Raw genomic sequence first — 23,964 nt, 5'->3', positions numbered from 1 at the left:
AACATGCTTTTAAAGAAAGACTGCCAGCATTGAAACAATATATGTCTTCCAACCTTGCAGCCAGTTGGAACAATTTCCTAATGCTAATACCTCTCTAAACTGTACTCCAATATGATGCTCTCAAAGCACTGACCAGTATTGTCAGTACAAACAGTTCCTAACCTTGATCTGATAGAAACATGATATTCATACTGCTCCTACTGACAATACGAGTGCTCTGAAGCAGGACATAACACTACAGTATAGAAAAAATTGTCCCAACTGGGTGAACCTTGACTCTCTCATAAATATAAATTATTGTCAATCCAATTACACATTAGAAATGGCTTCTTTACTTTCTTTTTTCAATACCAATTGCTCAAAGACCCCAAATTACTCACAGATCTCCCCATTGCATCACCCAATGGGGTTCCCTGTGTAAGGAAAACATATAAAATATACATACTAGGACAGAACCCTAGCATACATATGTGCATTCAAAGAATTTATTAAAAAAATAGTGTCTATCATCATACAGAATATGGTGAAAGGTGAGAAAAAAACTTTATCCCAACAGAAAACAGAAATAAAAGCAGTTTCATGAAAGTTGACTGCACGTAATATTCAGCGGTTAATTGCTGTGCTATAAATATTCGTTAATAAACAGAGAAAAATTAAAATAAATTTAAAACCAAACAAAAAACGAGACAAACATTTATGTTCCCACCTGTTAGGTATTAATTTGCTGTTAGTGAAATTTCCTTATTTTTTTTTTTTTTTCTTGCCTTCTTATATTTATTTTTCAACTTTGCTTGAGAAATGAAAGCTGTACTGAATCGTGCACTTTCCACAAAAATTACTTACTTTGCATTTTTTTATATTCATAATTCGTCGCTTGAAAAACTTACAACAAAAAGTTAATTTGGAGTCCTTATTCCATTGAGTTAGAATGAAATTCTGTCTGGAAAATTTTCTAAACACCAGATTGGGGTATTGTTAAAACAACTTTTCAAACTTGGAATGATCCTCAAAAGCTATTAGCTTAATATTGAGTATATCTCTGGTGAAATGTGTAAAGAAAATTGTCAGTTTGAGTTGAATGTCACAACTTCACACTTTTGGTTCAATGAGGAAAACTGGAAGGACAAAACAAGCTGGCTGAATATCCTGTGCCAAATAAAGCAGCTTCTTTCTCATTTTCATGACAACGAAAGAGAGGAAAACCAGAATAAATCAAACCCTAACATATGATGCTTCAGTAGCCATGGTTACAATTCCTGTTTTCCTCACCTCACTAGCTTCAGAACCACTTCAAGACTACTCTTGCAGGCTAATCTACTGAAGTTTGACAATACATAACCGCCCCCCCCCCTCCAAAGCACCTCCAATCTCCCCAAAAAAAACTGTGTGATTGAATTAATTCAGTGATCTAGATAAAAACAGATGTACTCTACCAATCTATGATATCTTGATGATGCATATATAGATGCCTAAGAGAGCTATGAGATCGACTGTTGACCGGCTCCTTATCTTTGGCCGAGTTCATACTGATTGCTGTTGAAGGCTAGTACAGATTCTGATAGGTTGTTCTTTACCATCATTCTGATTAATCTATATGATAATCACATACGATTACATAATCCTTCAATCTAAACACGAGATGTATGTACAGTAGCTTAACCATTTGGTCGTTTCTCAGAAGATATTAACAATTTCATTTCATTTCAACATAATTTCTGGTGTGATTTTGGTGGAGTTATATGTAACAGATTTTATTTTCAGGTACCTTATCTTGTCTTTCAAATGCATAATCTTGCCTATCAACAGATTATGTTTTCAGATACCTTATCTTACCTGTCAACAGATTACTGTATATTACTGCATATCTTTGCATGATGCATAATCTTACCTTTCAACAGATTATTATTTCAGATACTTTATCTTTCCTTCAACAGATTATATTTTAGATGCATAATCCTGCCTTTCAACAGATTATATTTTCAGGCACCTTCTCTTTCCTTTCAACAGATCATATCTTTGCATGGTGCATAACCTTGCCTTTCAACAGATTATGTTTTGGCTGATGAATAATCTTGCCTATCAACAGATTATATTTTCAGGCACCTTATCTTTCCTGTCAACAGATTATACTTTTGATGCATAATCTTGTCTTTCAACACATTATGTTTTCAAATACCTTATCTTACCTTTCAACAGATAATATTTTTGCATGATGCATAATCTTGCCTTAAAACACATTAACATTTTAATAAATGTATCCTCCCTTTCAGAATGTTAATGTTTTTATGTACCTTATACTTCCCTTCAACAGACTAAATCTTCAGACACACCTTATTTTTTTTTTCACACTGGTGTATTGCATCACCAAGCTGAGTTTCTTCAATCCTAAATTCAACTTTAATCCCAGACATGGTTCTATTTAAGAGAGACACTTTTCTACCAAGGAACAGGACAACCAGTATTTTTAATCTCTCAGCACTGGATTAAGATGATATTAAGTTCATATAGGAGAAAGTAGTGAGCAGGATGTAACTAAATGTTGATGACAGCCCAAACTTAAATGAGAAAAAAAATCATAAATAAAAGAGGAAAAAAAAAAAGATCCCAACATAACAAGATGCGATTTAAAATATCCCATAAAGGCATGCAGTAATCCGCCCGTGTAAAGGGTAAGTCCTTTTGTTTAGGTACAAATTCAATCATCTCTGAATGACTCTATGGCAAAAGTTGTTATTGTTTAACCAATCTTTAAAACTAACTGCACATTTAGCAATAATTTAAAGTAAGTGCGGTGCCACCCGTGTGTAACTAACTATTTGATAAAAGATAAAACTACTCCAACAATATTGACTTGCACAATTTAAAATGATGTCAAGTTTCATTTTTTTTTTTTGCATTGCTGCTTTTCCTATCACATTTTTTTTTTTTTAAGTGACTATTCAGTTTCTTTTGCATAATTTCTTTCCTTCTTTCCTTCTCATTGTGTACATTCAGTTTATATAAATTACTGAGACTTTGCAAAGGAACATTAGCTATTAGTTCCTTTTGTTTTCAATTTTGAGTGATAGGGAATATTTAAAATACCCTATAATGTGCCTGAATTCTACTGAAGAGTTGTCCCTTCATCATCCGGAGAGAGAACTTTTTTGTTGTAAACTATTCTACTCCAAACTCCCTGTTAGCCTTTGATGAAATGTTGCATTTTTAATCTACTCAAAACCAAACTACAAGAGATTACAAGTATATCAGTAGTTCACCCTCCTAGCCCCACCCTACCCTTCCTTCCTTGCACTTCAAGAAAATGGCTACTTTTGTTCAAGCTTCAACAAAGTCTTCTACCATCACCCTCAAAACATCTACCATCATTGAATCATCATATTTACCAATTAAAAAAAAACACAATCCTTAAATTTCTAGAAATTAGTCTGAGGTCAGGAGCACCACAAAAGGCTAATCTTCATATTTTCAGCAATCTTTAGCACCCAGAGAATTGGTGGCCGTATTGTTGACTTTTAATGTGGATGCCAGATGTTCCAACCTTCTACCTCATCCCTTAAGAATGAGCTGAACAATTTAAAAGGTTTAACAGTTTAAAACAGTTTAACAAAATGATGCTGTCTTCAGATGAATACCTATTACAGAGGACTACCAGATGAAAAACATAACTTTTGTGAGTGGACAAAAAAAATTGAAAAAAAAAAAATTGGAAAAGAAAAAAAAAATGCTATAAACATATTGTGAGTAACCAGCAGCTACTGTGGTAAGAAAATAAGGTGTCATGTGATTGATCAGGTGATCATGCCATGCATCTCCAAGCAGAGGCTATCAAGTACAGTGGAGGCGAGGCATATAAAGATATTATAATCATGATATCATGAGATGAATTTACATGTCGGACGACGGCGAATTCCACGGGCTAGTTCGGATCCGCCCTATGTAGAATTTAGGTTTACCCTGTTGCTTGGTTACGGTTTTTGGCCGAGGCGGTTTTTTAACCTGGTGACTAGATCGGAGGAATCGGAGCAAAAGAGAAATGCTAGACTGGATCAGGAGAGCACATTGATAAAAACAAACATATACGGACAAACAAACAAAAATATATATACATATATATATATCAGGGATGAGCCTGGGGTAAGAAAACTAGAGCACCAATGGTGCAGAAGCTCATACCTTTTCGAGCTTAAAAATGTAGGGCCCACAAAACCAATTTTGGGCCCATGAGGGATACCCCCCCCTCCATTAGCAGAATCCTGGCCACACCACTGGCTATATTTCCTATTTTCCCCTTTAAATCCTATTTTACCCACTCTCTCAAACAATACCACTGACCTACCCTATTAAACTTTCTCCCCTCTACCTTAGCAGACATAACAAGCACTCCCTACAAGGCATAACTTCACAAGCTACCTACATACCTCAGGCTCAAAGACTTCTAAGAATCGGCAAGTGCTGATTGGCTATAGGGCTCTCATGCTTACAGTTCAACAGTTAATAATAACAACTCCCAGTCCTGCTTTAATTCCACTAACAGCCTCTGCAGAGCTTAACCACAAATGTAAACAAACACTGCAGACACTGGGAGACAAATTAAAGGAGCTTTGGCAAAAAGTGAAGGCTCAGATCTTTTTAAACAATGGGGATTAATTGTAATTAATTAACTTTTGACCAAAATTTTTTAAGCATCACCTTATTCATACACAATCCAACTATCATCAGTTCAACTTTGAATATGATCCATCAAAATCTTGAGGAGATTGAGATATTTGAAAATATTACAAAGAATGACCCCCGATGACCCCCTAAATGACCTTTGACCTCAATTTTCCGAACACCCCTCGTAACTCTCATCCTGAGGAACATTGTGACCAAGTTTCATTATAATTGGCCATACACTGTACGAACAGGTGCAATTTGAAAATATAGGGCCGCGGCCCGGGCCACAAAAGACCCCTAGTTGATCTTTGATCTCAAATTCATGAACACCCTGAAGGTAAAACTACCATAGTACTATCGTGACAAACCCTCAACATTGTACCATGGAATCTGTAGGAGAAGAAGCATTTTGCGTATTTCCACAAAATGGCCCATTACGGCCCACAGGTGACCTTTGACCCCACATTTTGGATCATCTCTGATGGACCTATACCTAATGGTCCTTGTGTCCAAGTTTCATGAAATTCCATCAAACACTGTGCGAGTGGGAGCGGTTTTACCAATTGTTGACGGATAGAGTGATAGAGTGATAGACGCCGCACTGTAACAATAGCTCACACCAGCATGCTGGTATGAGCTAAAAATCACAGAACTTTGCAAAAATTGCGGTATAGGCTCCAGTTTGTGTATGCTACAGTGTGTTAGGATAATACTTTTTGTCCCAAGGTAGAAAAAAATCACGGATATTTCGCGAATTTGTGGAAAAAGCTCATGCCTGATATATACAACAGCAACATCGACAATGCAGGAACTATGCATAGTTGTCTAAACATGCCTGTCGTCTGTGAGAAGTACACATGTAGGTAGGTATGTATGTATGTGTGCGTTTGTTTCGTATTCTGACCGAGGACTTGAACAAAAGAATTCCAGGTCCTCGGTTGTGATTTCTAAAGAATCACCACGTCCTCGGAAGAATTCTATTGTATGGGGTATTGTTAAGGTTAGGGTACGTGGATTTGAACAATGGAAAATACAATGGGGTCCTCGGTCTGAATGTAATACAAACATGCATGTATGTATGTATGTATGCGTAGTATAAAGCATGCCGGCATATACAGCATACAGAAAGGGAAGTTGAAACTATGGTGCACACACACACACAAATCAGTCTGGAAATACTAAGAGGAATTTGGAAGGAAGTTGCACCAGATGAGAAAGAAGTGACTAATTTTCAAATTTTCAAAGGGTTTACAGTGGAGGCCTTATCAAGACGACGGGTAAAAGGTCTCAAAAACTATGAAAATGTTATTTAGTTCTGGAGTTGGGGGGGTGTGTGATTGTCAGGAAAGGAAAGGGAAGACCAGAAAAAGTAGATCTTTCAATTTTTTGGGTTCTTGATATTCAAATATCAAACTTCTAATAAACACTGTGAAGATCTTATTTCAGTTCTGACGGTAACAAAGTCATAAATTCAGGGCCAAGTTAGTATCACAGACTTTTTGCGGAATTCTGTATCTTTTCCTGACATGATTTACTAACTGAGTTTTGAGACAACAAATATGACAAAACCAAAAAAAATTGGAAATTCACTGCCTTCAGGTGAACAGCTTCCATTGCACAGGGATGAGCCTGGGGTGAAAAAAAATCAACTTTGCAATAATTGCGGTATAGGCTCCAGTTTGAGTATGCTACAGTGTGTTAGGATAATAGTTTTTGCCCCAAGGTAGAAAAGAAATCACGGATATTCCGCGAATTCGCGGAAAAAGCTCATGTCTGATAGCATCCCAACATATTTATACTTGAAAATACTAGAGGGACATCCTGCATCAGAAAACAAAATAAAGTTGTTTTGAAACATTTTACAAAAGACAAGGCATGACCGCTGTTACATGAAACAAAGTCAACAATATAAGAGAGAGAGATAGAAATAATATTTTCAATAAAGAGCGAAACAAAATGGAAAAGGTATAAAAGACTAACTTGATAATTTTTTCTACTTTCAAATTAGCGTTTCTGTCTGGAAGAATAATGGTCTGGTCGGCCTCTGATGGTTCCTCAGTCTCTTCCACTGGATACAGGGGCGTGTCCCTACCAGATGGTAGTCCAGCGTACAACAGGTCCTCTTTGGTGGCAGTGCGTCTCCTTGCCTGAGATAAGGAAATTATAAAGAGGTTTTAATCAAACCTAGAATAGGGACAATTATACAAGAGACAAGCAGTGCGAGGCAATGTTTTAGGGCAAGATATTGAAAGAGTTTTGGACTTTCATTGAAATGGCAGGGCACCACTGTGACAGCATTTTTTTTTTACTTGCAATAACAACACTGTGACAGTTTTTCCAAAACGTGATAGGTATGGGGGCAGGATATAAGTGAGAGAAAACATGTTCAGAAATGCCAAAAAGAAAATCATTTATGAAGTCATTCTTAAAATGGAATTTTTCTTGCAGCTGCTTCATAGCTCTTTTTAGGTTGGTTCAAATATTGCTGGTGTTTTGACTTTTGACCATTTTTTTGTTAACTGTAGTGATTTAGTTTGATAACAAAATTCAATGGCCTAGATAATTATAATGGCAAACTTGATTAAAGGGGCACGGCAGTTGCAACCTGAGGAAGGAGGATGGGTTTTCAAGATCATTAAAGGCAAGTGGTTGTTGCACCCACCGCAATTTGCAATCCCTGTTCGGATAATATATCGATCGTTCAGCATCGTCCTACCCAGTCTAGTTATTCCAGTCCAGCGCCCTCATTATACTCTACCCACCCAAATTTATGCATGCAGGGTTAGATAATGAATGCAAACCATCTGCTATTATTATAGGAAGGGTTTGAAAACAATAGACACAGAAAACAATAGACACAGATAACAATAGACACAGAAAACAATAGACACAGATAACAATAGACAGAGATAACAATAGACACAGATAGCTATTAGAACAACAAAAACAGACAAGCATTCCAGCAAGCCATCCCCATCATGGAGTATTTAACATGTAACTTGTGATTTCTAGAATTATAACAAAAGTCTTCACTCTTATGACAACTTTCAAAGATCAAGAGAAGTTATTGGCTCAGAGTAGTTACCCAAATATTGGTCGATTCTCTTTTGATAGTTTTCATAGTCTGCTTAATATTGATGCCAAAAACAAAATAATACATAAAAATGGAAAAACGGAAGTGAACGAAGAAAACATGGACGAGTTTTTAACCAGTGTTGAATGGCCAGATACTGGAGTAGCAAGATCCAACAAGGAATACATTCATAACTGTATGATACCAGACATGCTATCATAACTCAAATCTAGTTTTAGTTTTAATCAGTCTGATTTATATTCATTTCATAATTGTCCAGTGAGAGCGCAAGACACTAACACATGTACATATGTCGATTTCCTCCAATCAGAGCACAAGATAAACAACATGTGACACTAGTCGTACAATGTCAACGCAAGAGATTGACACATATCAATTTAATTTGACATATATATGTCGATTTCTTCCAATCAGATCGCAAGAAAACAACATGTGACACTGGTTGTCCAATGAGAGCGCAAGACACCGACATATGTCAACTGAATTCAACATATGTTGATTTCTTCCAATCAGAACCCTAGAATTTGAATGAGCCAATGAGAACAAGCAAAACTGTCAGAGGTCGTCTTTCTCGAACATATGAAGATTGTGTCCAATGACAGTGCGGGGAAATTGACATGCCTAAATCATTTGTGGCATTGTCGAATTTCAGGACTTACAGCACCCTCAGCACCCGATACACTTCGCTACAATAGGAAACTCTACTTTTACAAAGGGGACACCATTTATCTCCAAATCAAATGTTTATTTCTGATATAACCCAATTCTGTTTTACCTTTCGTATGGACATCAAGTAAATAAAGACATTGAACCAAATATTTACACATTAAAACTGAAAATGAAACGAGTTTGAAATTAAAGAGTATGAATGCAACAAACGAGAAACTGTTTGAATATATTGTAAATTTATTACTCCGGATATAGAGGGTTACAAGCTCACCTTTTCCGCCTTGCTACGGTGTGGAGGTGGTGGTTGTGAGGGTCCGTTGGTGGAGGAGAGCGGTGGAAGTGAATTAGAAGGAGCATGCAAGATACGATTAGAACCGACTTCTAATTTACCATTTCTGTTGATGTGTAATTGCAAACAAGAAAGAAAATGTTTCCACAATAATATGCAAAAAAACAAAAAAAACATACCCAAACAATAGTGGGCCGACCTTTTGACCTTGCTCCCACTTCCATTGCCTCAATACTTTCCCATCCCCCTTCTTCCCCTCTCCTCCTTCCCTCTCCCACACCCATACATCAGGCACACAAGACTGTTAATACAAGAAGTGACCATTGCTTTGTCTACAAAAAATGTATCAACAAATACAATATCAGTGCAGAAACAAGGAAAGAGAAAACACTGAGAATGACAAAATGAGGTTATGTTCAGTAGAAAACAGTCCAGTCATAACGCTGTGGTAAAAATATAAGAGATAGCAACTCTATGGGAGGACTAGAACCTACATTAAAGGGATAGTGCATATATATGCTCAATAACAATATCCTATTTGATATTTGATTTTTTTTATATAAGCGTCTCTTAAAAACACATTTATTCCAAAATTTACGGTGATTTTTCTTGCATATTTGTGTACTTGTTTTAAGCGCTCTATAAATATTTGCTTATTATTATTATATAGCGCTTTATACCAGCAATAGGTCTCAAAGCGCTTTACAGATGTGATATTACCCTGGTCAATGATAACCTGTCCCAGAGACAATCCCTCCAGTCGGCAGCAGTTATATACTGCGCCCAATGACAAGTTACCTCACAGGTACCCATTTAACCCCTGGGTGGAGAGAGGCAAGTGAGATAAAGCATCTTGCCCAAGGACACAACGTAATGAACTAGGGCCTAGGCAGGAATCGAACCAGCAATCCTTGGATCACGAGTCCGACGCCTTAGCCAATTGGCCACCACGCTAATCAATGGTTTGTCAGTTACATTCTTCAACCAACTAATTCTCTACCAATACAGCTATCATGTTCACTATGTAGTAACTGAACCTAACACTCCCTTTAATAACATGAAATATTGATTAACAACTGCCTAACCATCCAGACACCTGCCGACCTATGGTACAAGATTATCAATTATGCAATTAATTTTAAACGCACATGGTAATACACAACTACCTTTGTCATCAGTTATACACACAAACACCAACCTGTTAGTTTGTACATGTATGTAGTAATAGTATTAACTTACATTTCATTCTCTGTGGGTGATGAAGCTCGGGAACTCTCAGCACTACTGCTACTCTCTGTAAAAAGCAAAAATAAACAACTTCAAAAACATCACAAATTATCTGTTTCATAATTGCTGTTTGGTAGGATTGACTTCTAGTGTTCAACCGATAATCGGTTAGACAATCGGCATCGGGCCGATTATCAGACAATCGGTAAATAATCGGCATCGGCAAAATCCATTGCGCTACCGATTATTTGGAACCGATTATTACGTTCCACATAAAGGATTGTATTTTTCCGCGCTTTTGATACACCACAACCACAACAGGAGAAAAAAATTGATCTTTCGATTCAATGCTATTCATAGCCAGGGAAGGTGCGCTAATCTACCGTGTAACGGTACCGCAAGTCCCTCACGCGAGTTTGTACAAATGCTGTTCGATGCACTATCCAGTAATGGCAGTTAACATTATGCAGTATACCCGCGTATCAACATACAGTATACCCGCGATAAGTTTAGGGGGACGACGTATTTTTTTTGCTTCGATTGTTACATCTAACAAAACCACCTGTCATCATGTTAAACGATTGATAAGAAAGATTAATTGTCTATACTAAATAAAAACACCAAATCAATATACTTTTGAACCACTTTGGCCATTTCACCGTAGGTGAAAACTGGAAAGTGAAGACCATAACATTAGGCTTTGTTCATTGTGAGATCTACGTACATTAGGCTAGTCTGGCTGAAGAACAGTTGAAAATCAGAACAGTTAAGTTTGCGCCCAAGATTTTACAAATGATATAAAATGATGATATCAAGGCTCCAAATACTCCTAAAAATCCCTAAACACATTTGGCGACAGTCCTTAGTTGTTCTACTGCATTACAGTATTTTGTGATAAGGCAAACATTCTTACGCATATTTTTGCGAAAAACCCCAAGCAACTTTTTTTCCATGCCGCATGTGCCATATGTGCTAACAGTAACCAAACTCCTTACCGCAACCGACTAAAAGCAAGTCTGATTTCCAGTGACACGCCGCGACAAAGTCAATGGGACTTTAGTGTGCGAATTCTCCCACATGTAGTTAAGTCAATGGAGAAGCGCCATTGACTTACTGTGTATGATCGTTTGAAACAACGTTCGTTTGATCGGAAATTTTACCGCGCAGATGGTAATCATTGAAAACTTGAAGCAAACGTTCGGGATTGTTTAATTTTTGATAATAAAATAAAATTGTTAGCAAACTGCTAATCCACTAAAGAGCCTGTGTAAGAATAGGTTATAGGAAATGTGGCAATACATTTCGATCCGGCTAGGATCGAAACGTCAGGCCAACTTACTCTTACAAGTCATAGGCCTACACATTATTTTTCATATCAGATTATATATTTCAATATCAGCTAACGAAATAACGAATATTTTATTTACGTGCGATAAACTTTTTACTTTAGTTACGTTGGAGTTGCAACACTGATAATGGTTTTAATAGCAGTTGTAAAAGCTGTCCCTAACTTTTTTGTTTTTCATTTCGTAGCCAATGGCTACTATTTCCCCCCTTCTGTAGTCTGTACAATACTGTATTATTGCGACTCCTCGTTATAATCGTACATCGCCCTATGTATGTATAACAGTGTTCTTCACTTGCTCCATTAATCTTTACTGTGAAAAGTTAAGTCGTTCATTTACATCTTTGATTGTATTGGCCTAGAAGTTGGTAATCATGCATAACACTAAATCATACATTAGGCCAGTTCCACGAAAATTTTGAAATAATCGGTAATCGGTAATCAGCCGATTGTCACAGGAATTAATCGGTAATCGGTAAAACTGATTGTCATACAATCGGTCGAACACTATTGACTTCCCTTTATTACATTTTTAATCGTCATTTTCGTTCCGTGTGTATCACCATTAGCAGCATAAAGTGCCTGTTCCAATGCAGCGATATAATGTCACGTTCCTATTTCAACGCAGCTATAATGTGACGTTCCTGTTTCAACGCAGCTATAATGTGACGTTCCTGTTTCAACGCAACTATAATGTGACGTTCCTGTTTCAACGCAGCTATAATGTGACGTTCCTGTTTCAACGCAGCTATAATGTGACGTTCCTGTTTCAACGCAGCTATGTGACGTTCCTGTTTCAACGCAGCTATAATACGACGTTCCTGTTTCAATGCAGCTATCACATACAGTTCCTATATCAATGCAGCTAATAATATAAAGTGCCTATTTCAATGCAGCTGATAACATCATTACTTACCCGCATCCTCCCGAGTAAACAACCCATCCAGCTCTAGTTCCAGGTCTCCTTCCTGTTCTGATATCAGGTGTTGTAATAACTGCTGCTGGAGGAACCCTGTCTGTTCCTCTTGGTGCAGCTTGGCCGTTAGTTCCTTCACCTCGGATTCTCGCTGAGCTTTTTCAAACCCCTGAGAAGTTGATGAGACACAAGAAAAGAATTAGAACTTGGGGCACTACGAATCATGACATAGCGTGTGGCAGATACAACCATGTCATATACCAGCAAACACAAAAACGTTTTAAAAACGTTATTAAAACGTTTCGTCTTTTGTTTTGATAACGTTATTTTGTGGTGTAATAAATATGTCATGGGAACGTGTTCGGGCTATTATTTCAAAACATGTTTTCGTTAAAACATTAATATACCATTAATATCTCATAAAAATGTTACGCCAACATTTTTATAACACCACATTTAATGTTATAAAAACATATTTTAGAGGCTCTTTTAAAAATGTTATGATAACGTTTTGTGTCGAATATTACACGCCTTGCGGTGCTTACTGATTTAAAATACTGTTAAAATATGAGACTTGGCAGAAATAGTTTCATCAAAATACTGCTAGATCAGAACTGACTACATGGGGGCTAACCTATTTAGTCCCAGCAGCTATATAACACATACATAATAAAGGTTATCTACAGTGACTACATATCTACATATGTATATATGTAATAAAGGATATCTTAACTGACTCACTATTGTAATAGCATTAGTCACAAAGTGTTCCAGCAAGTACTTGGCCTCGTCCAGACTACAACCGTCGATAATAGCAGCTGCATCAGTCGAGTCAATCTCATCCTGATGAAAAGAGAAATCAATCATCAACCAATGAATATTCATAAAACATTTGCATTTACCAAACATGTCCACAGGGTCTTTTATGATCTCTTCACAATTCTCAGGTTCATTTATGACCACATTTAGCAATACAGGAGATCCCTAACATTACCTTTGTTGTTATGTACAGTATGTACATCCACACAGACAGGAATTACTAGTGCATAATTTCTCACCATCTTGTGGCATCTGTCAAATTTACTTTCAATGTAAAACACAAATTCTCCTGGAAGAAGTTTGCAGCTTTTCCTCCCAAATTGACATTTTGCTCAAAAGTCCTAGTTATTACACAAATTTTACAACCTCTGTGTAATGAAAGCTAACCACAGACGACAGATAAACTGAAAATTCATTTATGATATTTATGATATGTCAAATCTTTTCATTCTCTGTTTAACTACAATAACAGTAATACAACAACAATAACAACAAATACAATAACACTGATTGGTTACTGTGCAAGGTCTGTGTGGACTAGCAAACTCATAACCCAGCACAGAATGGATACTGCACTTGTTCCTGATCCAATCACCAAGGCCAGATAATAAAAAAAAAAACATAATTCAAAATGCAAAGCAACGGAGGACAAAAAAAAGAGGATAGTGTTTTATAGGCTAGTAATGAAAACCAAAGAATGCCAGTGGGAGAAGAAATGATAGAAACAACCCAACAAAACATATAAAAAAAAAGACAAATATCAAAACCAGTTTGGAATAATCCACAGTCAAAGACGATAAGAGGAACACATAGTGTATAAAGCATGCTATGTTGTGTACATATCTATGGGTCGTTCCATTCCATTCTGTTATGGGTCGTTCCATTAATTTTTTTATCCTATAAATGTCAACTTCCCTTCCCCTACCACAATGTCAGTAATTTTATTCTGTGTTCGATTAGATTCTTCTCTTAAACTTTTAACAAGGCAATAAAGAGCAACTATTTATCAGCCTCACTGATACTGCTTACTCTCAAGAAAATGCTCAAACATTTAACCAACTTAGGAAGGGAGGGCGGGGGATGGGGGGTTGAGTTTACTTCAAGGCAGTCACACTATGTTATGTGAAATGAAGGCAGCGGTCACATGGAAGCGATTAAATTATGGACTCCAATAAAGTCCTGCTTGAAAAACTTTCACCTTTCATAAAGGAAAGAAAGGCAGAAGAAAATCAGAAAAACATGAAAAAATAAATAAAAAAGACACTACCACCCATTTAATTATTTTTAAAGAAACAAGAATTGAGGAAAAAACAAAGAAAATGTCCAAATTTACACACAAATATTTTGAATTTTCTTTTTAAACTCAATTAATCATTTTCAGATTATTTTCAAAACTTGGTTCACTTGTTGCTGATCGGTTTTTGTACTTTCCACCAAGATTGTGACATTCTCATAAACTTAAAGTGGTACTATGACATAGCTTTCAGGTAATTTGTAGTGTAACTTATAGGATTCTTGCAGCTACTGTTTTGCATATGAGGAGTAATAAGAAGGGAGTTGGGGGATGGGTGGGGGGTGGAGGGTGGGGGTAGGGGTTAGAGGTAAGGTTTCAAGAAGGTAGAGGTGATAAACCACAGCCCAAGCATTGACTAAACCTGTCTCTGTAGATTCACACAAAGTTATGGTAGTTAACATGAAACTAAGCATGCAACAACGATTAATTATAAACTTGATGCCACTTTTAATTATAAATGGTAGAAATTGTCGTTCACATTTCTACCATGTTTAACTGTCTCCAAACATGTAACATTGATATAACATAGTATGACAGTTATTTTATTAACACGCAGACAAGATACCCCGGGTGCTAAGTTATGTAATTTTGATATCAATAAACTTTCTCCAATTAAGCTTTGTCATTGGTAATTAATGCCAAATTCAGCCGAAAATGCTTTTCATATGGTGAGCCTCGCAGCATTTTTCCAACTCATTTACAAGTGTCTATGTTTAGTTCAACTGCTGTGGCACAACCAATAATTCGTTTAAATTAGTTTTTTGCACTATTTCACAATATCAAATGGTGTGTTGGTCTATGCCTTCTACTGTAGGGGATAATATCATCAGCATTTTTCACTGAAGGAATAACTGTAGAACTAGGTAGCACTCAGATAAAACCTCTACTGATCAATGAAAACTATCCCATGATCGTGAGTTCAACCGATTATTACTGATTTCAAAACACTGAATATTAGCTAACTTTACATTAGTAACATCAGGATCAGTGTTCCCCAATTATTTCTTCTCTACTTAAGAAACACAGCAGCCATTTGCCGGCTAATCTGCTTTCACAATTAAAGAAATCTTAGCAGTTGGTCACAATATCCCAAATGTGCATGCATGCACTAAACTACGTACCCAGTTGCCATCCTTTGAAAAGAGAGAGATTTTTTTGGTTTTACAAACAGGAGTATAAAAACAAACACAAACAAGGAAAGAAAAAACAAATCAAAAGGAATAATCGTCTAAAAAAAGAATATTAATTATAAAAAAAAATAGAGCCAATATTACAAAAGATCATAACTAAAGGAAATTTGGACATTTAATGACTCTACTGCATGGACGATTCTACCGGACAAAACTAACTACAAATGTAAGAAACATCAGAAAATTATCCTCTCCAATGCAGGCATGTAGGCCCCTACTTCTAAATCAGATTAAAATACTACCGAAAGTTACGATGTGATGAATGCTTGCAAACAAATTAAGCCTAACGAGAAAGTTAACGCAGTCCTTACTGCTGGAATAAAAGCGACGCTATTTTGCAGTCAAAGAGGTTAGCATTCAGTTGAGAGCAAGGAAACAACGGACTGGTTAGCAAAAAATTGGCGGAGCCATAGAGTTCTAACATTAGCCTCTTGAAGAAACTTCTATGGATTATAACCTATATTAAGAATAATTCTGATAAATTGATTTGCCATGGGTACTATTGTCATAAATATATAGCATATGTATGGAACATTCATAAATATATCAATGACAGCTACAATATCACATCATTTGTATTAAAACAATTAAATTATTATGAATAATTTCTGTTGTGTAAGGAAAGAGTTTGGTTGGATATGCCTCTCTGTTTATGTTTATATATATAAAACAATACCTTTGCAATTACGACGGAATCGGATTAAAATAATCCGATAGGCTTAAAATAATCTGATTTTCAAAAACTTCTGCTAAATACAGCAGAAATCAGAAAGTTGCTTTGACTTCACAACCATGCTGTATGAAAAATTTAATTTTTATAAATAATTTTGATATGGTCCATTACAAGCATTTCTGTTCTGTTGTATAAGAAAAGAGTTTGGTTGAAGAAGCCTCTACTTTGCTTATTTATATTTTTATCTATATATATATATTACGATTTCAATTATATATATCCATATATATATATATATATACATATATATATATATATATATATATATATATGTACATTTATACACATATATGTACACCTATATATCATGTTTATTAATCCATGACTCACCTTTCCCTCCATGACCTGCATGATACCGTTCTGACATTCGGTGATCTCATCCTGGACATATTCGATGTTTGCTTTGAAGCCCTCTATCTGCGACTGCAGGTCCCCCATGATGTCCTCGGTGGCACCCTCCCTCTTGGCGGTGTCGTGTCTGATCATCGCCTTCTCCATCTGTCGTCCGAGGCGGTTCCGATGATGCATGAAGCGGTCCATGTCCTTCTCCATCATGGATATGGTTTGTCTCCTCGAGACGATATGGAGTATCTGAAAAAAACCGAGGGAACCATGAGAAAGAACGAAGAGTGAAGAGCAGTGACTGCTCTCCTCCCACCACAGAGTGAAGACAAGAGATAATATATATGATATATATATTATATATATAATGTATATGTAATAATATATATAATATATATAACAATATATCTCATATATATAATATAAATATAAATAATATAATATAATAATATAATAATATAATAAGATATATATAATAATATATACATATAATAATATATATATATAATAATATACTATAATATAATATATATAATATAAGCAAATAATAGTCACGTTTCTCTGCAACTGTCAGAACTCTGCCATTCTTTACAGGGTCTATAGGTTCAATTTTCTACAAATCCACAAAATATCAATAAAGACATGTATGCTAAACATTTAAAAGTAAAATCCTGAGTGGCTATAGTATATATTGATTTTAGCATCTCCACTTCAATGGAAAGATGACTGTTTATGAAGATACAATCACCAGCTAAATCATTTCCTTTTTAATGGGGGGAGGGGGGGCTGGACTGGGAATATTAACTCAACGTTGCCCTCTAAGTTAATCCCTTGAACTCTTTCATGTTTACAAATGCATAGATGGAAGAAGAAGAAGATGGGTGATTAGCTGAAAATTAAATCCGTCCAATAGTCAGAACAGACTTGAATTCAATATCGTGAAAAGCACACTGTCTGTTATTTACGCAAAGATATTCCCGTGACCTAACATTCAAATTCCATTGGACAACAAAGGCTACTCATAAAGCACCTGACCAATTTCTCAAACATTGTGGGGTTTATTTTTTTTTGGGGGGGGGGGGGGGGAGAGGAGGTGAGGGAAGAAAGGGAACCAGGAACCAGGAGCCAAGAAGAGTGGAAGGTATCAAGGCTTGAAAGAAAACAAATCCACCAAAAATAGACCCAAAGCTAATCCAGTGGAGATTCCATAAATGGCGTCTTTCCAGACCTGTAAAACATTTCCCGATAACAATCTTCTTGACCGGTCGTATGGTCTCCTTACCTTCTTTCCTACGTTATTCCATTTTAATTTCGCTGCCCTGGATGAGTATTCGCTGGTGTTGCTCCTCTCCCGTTTCCTCGGAGCCGCGACTGTCTTGTCTTTCCTGTGCAGGGATCTCGCCGCCACCGTTCTGCTCGTGATCGGGTCCGGTCGTTGGCCTCCCGACGGGTTTGGACGCTGCGTGGTGACACGCCCCGCCACTCGATCCGACATCGGTTTCTTGGTCTTGCGCAACGCTTGTAGCTGAAAGTGGACGAACATATATTTAAAACCATGCGGAATTGTGAACGTGTCATTTTGAAATCGTCGATTATCAAACGAGTCTATCAGATCAAAGTAACTGGACAAACCACCATTGACAAGTTACCTCTGACATTTATTTCATCTTAAAAGTCATTAAACAATTTTGAGATTCACATTGCCTGTGGTTGAGTTCACGATAACTAGGATAACATAACGTTCGAATCAAACCAAGGATAGTGGAGATAACCTACTGGTATTCTTACTAAAGAACCTGTGGCTGAGACCAGCTGCTACTCACTACTCATCTATTTGATATGGCCTACTGACATCAGGATATACATATCAGGACTTGATATGAACTACTGACCTCTGACTTGATATGACCTACTGACCTCGGACTTGATATGACCTACTGACCTCGGACTTGATATGACCTTTTGACATCTGAATTATTATGATTTACTGACCTCTGACTTGATATGACCTACTGACCTCAGACTTAATATGACCTATTGACCTCCAACTTATTATGACCTACTGACCCCCTTACTTGATATGACCTACTGACCTCTTGCTTGATATGACCTACTGACCTACAACTTATTATGACCTACTGACCCCCTTACTTGATATGACCTACTGACCTCTTCATGTTTCCTCTTGAGTACAATCTCTCTCTGTTTAGCCTGTGCCTCTAGTTTCTTGACCTTGGTCTCATACTGCCTGGACTGTTTCTTAATCTTCTGTATCTCTCTCTTGTTCTCGGTCTCCTGCCGTCGGCCTTTCTGTTGTTCTTCTTTAATCTGCTTCATTAATTTCACCTGCAGAGAGATCACATCGGTACGTAAGCACCGACAATTAACCAGTTTATATCAAATAACTGAAGGCTGAGAAAACGATTTTAAATTAAACCTACCTCTTCGGTAAATAGTCCTAATGGGAGAAGAAGCTCAACGGATGTTACAAAACACTATACAATGTTACCAAATATGACCTATGTGTAACTTGCATATGAGAAATGACTGTGTTTTCTAACAAGTTTAAGGTTAATGTAAACAATTTTGAGGAAGTCAAAACCCAGTGCTAGTAAACTGTCATTTCAAGAGCTGTACTATACTTTAACTCATTTATTTGTTTTATCGCCAATTGTGTACAATGGGAAAGGAAGTCTCATATAGAGTCTTAAAAAGACTTAACAAAGTAGGAGACTCCCTGGAAGTAAAGAAAAAAAAATGTACAAATATAAACAATACAGTATATACATAAGGATTAAATATAAAGTAATAATAATCTAATGATGCTGAGATGGATACCTGAATAGATTATATAATACTAGTACAAGTTAATTAATTCCTTTTTCAAATGTCTGGTGAATGTGGGTTTAGATTCAGCTTTCCAAAACCCATCCCCTTTCTACAGGAAATACAGGTTATGATTAATAACCAATGAATCCATTCAAAAGTACAAGCATATTTGGCTTTAGGATATCATTTTTAGACTTGTTCAAGTCTTTCAGCCTTGTGAATATAAGAACATCAAAACCTGTGACATCTCCCAACTGCCTAAAGATTGTTTTAATCCCAGCTCTTTGGGGAAGTTGTTCATCATTGTGATCTCTATCACACATAAAACTAAAGATGACAATATGATTTTACGTCTCTTTTTGTAACGGTGTGAAGACTCGCGCACAAAGAAACGTCTCATGCCGGTAATTTGACCTAGTTTCGACTGAGGTGTAACAGAAGTGTTAGACACCACCATCGATCCCAGAAAATACACACACACAGCTTGCTACCGTCGGAAATTAGACACTAGTGTACAGTCAATACATGCAGCTACAGTCAATACCCATAACACAGTGAAAAGAGCAGCGATGGATATCTCAGCAGGGAGTTGGTATGGAACTCCCTGATCTCAGGTCCAGATAAAAGATAACAAGGTATCACGTTTCATTACTGTCTGCATTTTGTAGCAATAATAAAAAAAACTTCACTTGCAAGCAGCGAAAAGTTAACTTTTCACAGGGCGGCACGTGCTTTGGGGCGAGTCTTCAATGCCTTTAAGGACACATTCCAGCAGACTGGTTTCGGTTTAAGTGTATCTGATAAGGGAGGGGAAGCCTCGCTCATCATATCATCCTCTGACGAATTGACGCACTTACCCTATGGGGGGCGTTGTGGTCAAGTGGTTAAGGCAGTGGACTTGTGATCTAAGGATTACAGGTTCAAGCCCTGGCCAGATCATTGCGTGTGTCCTTGGGCAAGGCACTTTATCTCCATTGCCTCTCTTCACCCAGGTGTATATATCGGGACTTGCGAGGTGACTTGTAAATATAGTTGCGTGTGCCGGTTTGTGGCTGCACTCTATGGGAAGTCCCCCCGGGGGACACGTGGCTGTGGTGCACTGTGGTGCCCCAGGAGAGATTGATTGAATTGTGCACACTTTGGTGTGGAGGTGTGACAAGTTACCAATGACCAGGGTTAAGTACAGCGTGGCGAGACTTTATTGTAAGTTCTGCTATATAAGAACTGTTAATTATTATTATTAGTATTACCCCAGGGGACATGTGGCAGTGGTGCACTGTGGTGCCCCAGGAGAGATTGTTTGAATGATTGTGCACACTTTGGTGTGTATTTGTGACAAGTTACCAATGACCAGGGTTAAGTTGTAAAGTCGTATGAAACATTCTAGCAGAATGGTTTCGGTTTGAGTGTATCTGAATAAGGAGAGGAAGCCGCGCTCATCGCACCATCCTCTGATTAATTGATGCCCTTACCCTCGTCTCTTTCATCCTGCCCAGATCCGTCTGCAGTGACCTCATCTGCCTCTCGTGTTGTGATTTATCTCTCATCAGTTTGGTGTGCTCCTTCGATGCCTTCTGTAACCTGGATTTCTCAGCCGTTAATTTCTTCAGTTTGATCTCGAACTCTCCCTTGATCTTTTCTGCTTTCTCTTTGGTCCTCGATTCTGCCATCGATCCTGTTTGCAAAAGAGAGTCAAGAGAGATATGCTACATGACAGTCCTACATAATGAGTTTGAGGGAGACAGGGGAAAAGAATGAGGAACTTAGTTTTGTGTTTTTTCGGTAATTACGATAGCAAGTAAAAAATCGATGATGGTTCGCTAAGTGTCCAGTAGTATCCAACAATCTCTCCAACTGTGTCCAAAAATGTCCAGTGTTGTCCAACAAATCTTTAGCATTACTCAACAGTGTTCAGCAGTGTCCAGCAATGTCCAAATCTGCCAAAAACCTTTCTATCTTTTTTTCCCAGGCAACAGACAGATCATACCCAAATTTGCAAAATCATTATTTTCAATAACAATTAAGCATTAAAGTTTGAGAGTAATAACAAAAATAATAATAATAATAAACATAATAACCTTAAGTACACTGATACTGCATACATAACTATATGTACCAGTCCTACATCGCACTTACATGAACTGACACTTTACACACTTCTTAGTTTGCCAGTCTGAGTTCACTGATACTGCATACATAAGTATATGTACCAGTCCTACATCGCACTTACATGAACTGACACTTTACACACTTCTTAGTTTGCCAGTCTGAGTTCACTGATACTGCATACATAAGTATATGTACCAGTCCTACATCACACTTACATGAACTGACACTTTACACACTTCTTAGTTTGCCAGTCTGAGTTCACTGATACTGCATACATAAGTATATGTACCAGTCCTACATCACACTTACATGAACCGACACTTTACACACTCGTTAGTTTCCCAGTGTTTCAGCACACCACTGATACTGCCACTGATACTGATAAGTCCACTGATATTACAAACGCACGCATGCATGCACACACCCTTTCACATGTTTCACTTCACTTAACCGTTACTACATACATACCTAAGTTTGTCAGTAATTTATCTCACATTAACTAACATGTGGTATTATACACAAGGTTTTAAGAGCTATAGCTAGCTCACTTTTTAAGTCAAAGCGCTACTTCCTACATACATACGCACGCACGCACGCACATATATACCCTATTCATACCTAAGTTTTCACTTCACTCAACCAATACTACATACATACCTAATTCATCACTTCACTCAACCATTACTCCATACATACCTAAGTCATCACTTCACCCAACCCATACTTCATACATACCTAAGTCATCACTTCCTCAACAGATACCTCATACATACCTAAGTCATCACTCAACCGATACTTCCTACATACATACGCACGCACGCACGCACATATATACCCTATTCATACCTAAGTTTTCACTTCACTCAACCAATACTACATACATACCTAATTCATCACTTCACTCAACCATTACTCCATACATACCTAAGTCATCACTTCACCCAACCCATACTTCATACATACCTAGGTCATCACTTCCTCAACAGATACCTCATACATACCTAAGTCATCACTCAACCGATACTTCCTACATACATACGCACGCACGCACGCACATATATACCCTATTCATACCTAAGTTTTCACTTCACTCAACCGATACTACATACCTAATTCATCACTTCACTCAACCATTACTCCATACATACCTAAGTCATCACTTCACCCAACCCATACTTCATACATACCTAAGTCATCACTTCCTCAACAGATACCTCATACATACCTAAGTCATCACTCAACCGATACTTCATACATACCTAAGTTATCACTCAACCGATACTTCATACATACCTAAGTTATCACTCAACCGATACTTCATAAATACACAAGTTATCACTTCACTCAACTGATACTTCATTCATACACAAGTTTTCACTTCACTCAACCGATACTTCATACATACCTAAGTTATCACTCAACGAATACTTCATACATACCTAAGTCATCCCTTCACTCAACCAATACTTCATGCGTACCTAAGTTATCACTCAACCGATACTTCATACACACCTAAGTCATCACTTCACTCAACCAATCTTCTTACATACCTAAGTTATCACTCAACCGGTACTTCATACATACCTAAGTCATCACTTCACTCAACCAATACTTCAAACATACCTAAGTCATCTTTTCACTTAACCGATACTTCATACATACCTTACTTTTCAGTTCACTCAACTGATACTTCATACATACCTAAGTAATCACTCAACCGATACTTCATACATACCTAAGTCATCACTTCACTCAACCAATACTTCATACATACCTAAGTCATCACTTTACTCGACCGATACTTGATACATACCTAAGTTTGCCAGTACTTTATCTCTTTCGTTCTCTGTTTCTTTGATCCTATAATGTAACGATTCCAGCTTTTCTTCGTAATGAGCTTTCATGGTCTGTAACCTCCGTTGGCTGGTCTCCAATTCTTCGATCAGCCTCTGTTTTATGTTGATCTCACAGGCGATCTCGGCCAGTTCTTCTTGCAACTTCGTTTCACCTGAAAAAACCAGCCAAATCAAGTCAAGATTGTTTTTTTTTTCCTTCCTACATCTAAAAATATTTACATCTTTAATAAAATCTAGCCCCAGGGACCAGAGTTCACCACAGGTGGGTGGACATATCGTTTCACTTGCCCTTTCACAGGCACCTGACTTTCAACAGCCATCTCCAGGATATTTCGTTAATAACGCCAATCACAAACCACTTCCTTTGCAGTTTAACCATCGACTGTTTCCCTCTTTCAAAGAATTAATTTCGCATATCCATTAAGTCTTTAACCTTGTTAGGTCACAGAAATTCCATCATATCACCTCCTTAATTTGACAGTACAGACAAAACGACCACACTCTCTACAGTTAACACTAACAGAGGTAATTGAAAGATAAATAGAGACATCCCAGAGATAAAAAAATCAGTTCCCATGATGACCTGCTGATAAATT

General features: G+C 37.2%; 1 protein-coding gene across 5 annotated transcripts in view; it reads right to left on the bottom strand.

Moving 5' to 3' along the window:
• LOC139983801 (kinesin-like protein KIF21A) overlaps positions 1–23,964 on the bottom strand; it is a 90,067-nt gene that overhangs the window by 19,938 nt on the left and 46,165 nt on the right. For 4 of the 5 annotated variants that reach the window (XM_071997581.1, XM_071997577.1, XM_071997576.1 and 1 more), the window contains 11 exons: positions 23,326–23,520; positions 20,876–21,078; positions 18,744–18,920; positions 17,857–18,099; positions 16,563–16,823; positions 12,938–13,039; positions 12,197–12,365; positions 9,948–10,002; positions 8,691–8,814; positions 6,637–6,803; positions 3,890–4,003 (listed from right to left, as the gene is read on the bottom strand). In XM_071997581.1, coding sequence (XP_071853682.1) covers positions 3,890–4,003; positions 6,637–6,803; positions 8,691–8,814; positions 9,948–10,002; positions 12,197–12,365; positions 12,938–13,039; positions 16,563–16,823; positions 17,857–18,099; positions 18,744–18,920; positions 20,876–21,078; positions 23,326–23,520 — 1,810 coding nt within the window. The remainder of the gene's footprint in view (positions 1–3,889; positions 4,004–6,636; positions 6,804–8,690; positions 8,815–9,947; positions 10,003–12,196; positions 12,366–12,937; positions 13,040–16,562; positions 16,824–17,856; positions 18,100–18,743; positions 18,921–20,875; positions 21,079–23,325; positions 23,521–23,964) is intronic. The other variant, XM_071997579.1, reaches the window with a different exon arrangement.

The sequence above is a fragment of the Apostichopus japonicus genome, chromosome 16, assembly GCF_037975245.1.
Source record: "Apostichopus japonicus isolate 1M-3 chromosome 16, ASM3797524v1, whole genome shotgun sequence".
Classification (NCBI taxonomy): domain Eukaryota; kingdom Metazoa; phylum Echinodermata; class Holothuroidea; order Aspidochirotida; family Stichopodidae; genus Apostichopus; species Apostichopus japonicus.
This window is presented reverse-complemented; position numbering and strand designations above follow the sequence as displayed.